Source organism: Orycteropus afer, unplaced genomic scaffold (genome assembly GCF_000298275.1).
Source record: "Orycteropus afer afer isolate SDZICR_OR568_19922 unplaced genomic scaffold, OryAfe1.0 scaffold00197, whole genome shotgun sequence".
In the NCBI taxonomy this organism is placed as follows: Eukaryota; Metazoa; Chordata; class Mammalia; order Tubulidentata; family Orycteropodidae; genus Orycteropus; species Orycteropus afer.
This window is the reverse complement of record NW_006921784.1, coordinates 4,226,570-4,230,684: the sequence shown is the minus strand read 5'-3', so window position 1 is coordinate 4,230,684 and position 4,115 is coordinate 4,226,570. Positions and strand designations below refer to the sequence as shown.

General features: G+C 37.6%; 1 protein-coding gene across 1 annotated transcript in view; it reads left to right on the top strand.

Moving 5' to 3' along the window:
• Positions 1–2,455: 2,455 nt before the first annotated feature.
• The window catches only part of TTC28 (tetratricopeptide repeat domain 28), an 842,258-nt gene continuing 840,598 nt past the window's right edge, over positions 2,456–4,115 (top strand). Inside the window, exons 1-2 of the mRNA XM_007947946.2 lie at positions 2,456–2,479; positions 2,601–2,879. Of these exons, the coding sequence (XP_007946137.2) occupies positions 2,456–2,479; positions 2,601–2,879 (303 nt within the window). The remainder of the gene's footprint in view (positions 2,480–2,600; positions 2,880–4,115) is intronic.

The window sequence follows — 4,115 nt, the reverse complement described above, 5'->3', positions numbered from 1 at the left end:
GTTAGCACAGTCACTACAACAATGGACTCAGACCTTAATGATTTGAGGATGATGCAGGACCAGATAGTGCTTCCTTCTGCTGTGCATAGGGTCTCTGTGAGTTGGAACTGTGTCGACAGCACCTAACAATAACCACAACCACATTTTATTTATCAGTTCAGCTGTTGATGGACCCTTGGGTTGTTTCCATCTTTTGGCTATCGTGAGTAATGCTGCAATGAACAGTAACGTACAAGTACCTGTTTGAGACTCTGCTTTCAGTTTCTTTGGGTATATACCTAGGAGTGGAATTGCTGGGTCTTAAGTTAGTTCTTGCCTAAGGCACTTGACTGCTAACCAGAAGGCTGGCGGTTCAAGCCCACCAGCCGCTCCTCAGAAGGAAGGTTGGGCAATCTACTTCTGTAGTGATACTGCCCCGGAAACCCAAGGAGGGGTCGCTATGAGTTGGGGCTGACTTGCCGGCACATAATAACATAACAACAAGTTAGTTCTAAAAGGAGCTCTGGTGGCTCAGTGATTAAGCGCTTGGCTGCTAACTGAAAGATTGGTGGCTCGAACCCACCAGTTGTTTCGTGGGAGAAAAGACCTGGTGATCTGCTTCCATAAAGATTATAGACTAGGAAACCCTGTGCGGCAGTCCTCCTCTGTCATACAGGGTTTCTATGAGTTATGCCCATCTTGTCGGTGCACAAGAAAAACAAAAAGGTAATTCTACGGTTAACTTTTTGAGGAACCACTGGTGTTTTTCTTAGCTGCTGTATTATTTACCATCTTACAGCCCCACAAGCAGTGGACAAGAGTTCCAAGTTCTCCACATCCTCATCAATATTTATGGTTTCCTATTTTTCTGATAATACCATCCAAGTGGAGATGAAGTGGTGTCTCATTGAGATTTGGATTTACATTTCCTTAATGACTAATGATGTTGAGTTTCATTTCATGTGCTAATTGGCCATTTGTTTATCATTTTTAATGAAATGTCTGTTTAAGTCCTTTGCCCATTTAAAATAAATGGGTTGTCTTTTTGTGTTGCGCTATGGTGGCTCTCTATGTGGCCTGGATAGTAAACCTGTCTTAGTTTTCTGGTGCTGCCATAGCAGAAATGTATTTTCTCGTAATTTGAGAGGCTGAAAGTCAAAATCAGGGTCTCAGCTGTGTCACTTCCTTCTCTGCCAGTAACCCTGGGTGTTCTTTGATTCCTTGGTGGTCCACACGTGTCATTCGTCTTCCCCCATTTGTGTGTTTCTGTGTCTGACCTGCTCTTTGTATAACTCAGTAATGATGAGCTTTAGAACCTACCCGACTTCGGTCTGCTTTACTTAACATAACAAAGAAAACCCTGTTTCCAAACTGGGCTACTTTCACGGGTTAGCATTTGTACACGTATTTTGGGGGCTCACAATTTAATATATAACAAACCTATATCAGATAAATGGTTCCCACATAATTTTTCCTAATCTTTGTGTTGTCTCTTCACTTTGCTGAGAAAGTCCTTTGATGCACAAAATTTTCAATTTTGATGAAGTCCTATTTGTCTATTTTGTTTTCTGTTGCTTAAGATTTTGATGTCGTATCCATGAATCCATTATTGAAAACTGTGTTTTGCAACATTTCTTCTCTGTTTTGTTATAAGAATTTTATGGTTTTAGTTCTTACTTTTAGGTCTTTGATCCAGCTGAGTTAATTTTTGTACGTGGTATGAGGTATAGGTCCAACTTCATTATTTTGCACATGAAAACCCAGTTTTCCCAGCACCATTTATTGAAGAAATTATTATTTCCTCATTGGATGGACTTGGCATCCTTGTTGAAAATCAGTTGGCCCTAGATATATGGATCTCACTTTGGGTTCAAGCTCCTTTTGGTTTTGAGATCACTTTTATAAAGTCACAGAAAACTTGGTGATTCTGAAAATCAACACTGAAAACAGGTCTTAAATTGCCAGAATGCAATTTACAGATTTTTTTCTGTTTTTGAGTGGCTTCCAAAAACTTGTATTTGTCTTTGAAATTCCATGGTAGTGTTACTAAACGTTGACAGTTTAAAAAATATTCAATGATACATTAAACTTATTTTTAACAGTTTATTAAAAAAACAAAAACAAAAACGAAACAAAACAAAAAAAACACTTGACTATGCTCATTGTATACCATTTGAATAAAAGAGAAACGTTTAAGAGAAAACCTCATAATCATGTCCAGGAATAATTTAGTATAGTTAAATATTTTATCTTGTTCCTTTCATTACTTTTCAAGTATAAGTATCTTAACATAGTTGAGATCATACTCTTTGTATAGGCTTGTATATTGTTTTGTTCCTTAGTATAACAATTTGCAAAGAAAAGCCTGAGTGCTCTTTGACATTTATTAATTATCTCAATCAGTCAGTCTGTCAATAAACACACACATATGTATGCATTCACACACATAGATTTGAGGCACTATGTTTGCTGCTTCATGGGAAGCTTACTGTGTTTCAAGGTGCAAAAGTTAACTGTTATGTAAAGCAGGCTATGAAGAATGTTCAAGCTCTCTTGAGATTCAGATAAGGAACTCCTCTGGATTATCTGAAGTTGATCTGACAGAGTTTCTTTGTTTGTAGATTCCTTTCTTTGGTGCTAAGACTATTGGCCGAAGAAGTCCTGATGGACCAGTGCTGAGCAAAGCTGAGTTTGTTGAGAAAGTTCGTCAGAGTAACCAGGCCTGTCATGATGGAGATTTCCACACAGCTATTGTTCTGTATAATGAAGCCCTGGCAGTTGACCCTCAGAACTGCATCTTATACAGCAATAGATCTGCTGCCTACATGAAAATCCAGCAGTATGACAAGGCACTGGACGATGCCATCAAAGCCCGACTTCTCAATCCCAAATGGCCAAAGGTAGCAATTTCATTTACTTTCACAGAATCTTCCGTGTTGATTTCTTATTTTAATGTAACATTTTATTGACTCAGTATTTTAATAACATAAACCTCAGCAGAATGTGGAATGGCTGTATTGAGTTGGAACACTAGTGAATGGCTTCCTTTTTATTGCTGTGGAAGTGTGCTTTCCATGTCTAAGTCCAATCCCTTTTCTGTATGTTTGAGATCTGATTTTCTAAAGCCAGTTCTTGAGAGACTTCATTCTAGTTACTTATATAGGTTTTAGACCTTTTTTTTTTAAACAGATGTTTTACATAGGATATAATGATCATGTTTTTTCCTTTAATTTAAAAATAATTAACATTTTTTCCCTGTCAGTGATTGCTTATTTTCAGGGTAATATTTAATCAGGGAAATGTTTTTTGCCCCCCCAATAAATCATTTTAATTATGTGTGTTTCCTTAAAGAGTACAAAGCTTGTGTTATTATCTTTGTCTTGTATATACTTTATTTTCAGTAAGCCTACCTGTTCTTTAGTTCCCAGTTTAGTTTAGAAGAACACGTAATTAGGCCAATTAACTGAGATATCCTGAAACCATGACCCTAACCTTCCAAACCAAGAAACAAATTCCAAGAGGTGTTTGGTTGTATATAAGCAGCCTCTGTAGCTATTCTCTCTCCCTCTCTCTCTCTTTCTTTTTTGTAAATACATCTATCACACAACTTTTGCCAGTTCAGCTTATTATTGGTGTACAACTTTCTGGCAGCAGTTATATTAATTGGCTGTGCAACCCTACCTTTAGTCAATGTGATTTTTCTGTCCCTGTAAACTAAACTCAGTACTCTGTAACCAATACCCCATTCCCTTTTCCCTCTCCCTACTGCCCCTGGTAATCACTAAGAGACTTTGTTGTCTACACATTTACCTTTTTGTCTTCTCATATAAGTGAGGTCATATAGTATTTGTCCTTTTGTGATTGACTTATTTCACTCAGTATAGTGTCTTCAAGTTCCATTCATACTGTAACATGTACAGAAACTTCATTTCTCCTACTGGCTGAGTAGTATTCCATTGTATATATGTCCCACATGTTGTTTATCCATTTATCTGCTGATGAGCATTTAGGTTGTTTCCACCTTTTGGCTATTGTGAATAGTGCTGCAGTGAACATTGGTGTACAAGTCTCTGTTTGAGTCTTTGCTTTCAAGTCTTTTGGGTATCTTCCTAGGAGTGGAGTTGCTGGGTCATATG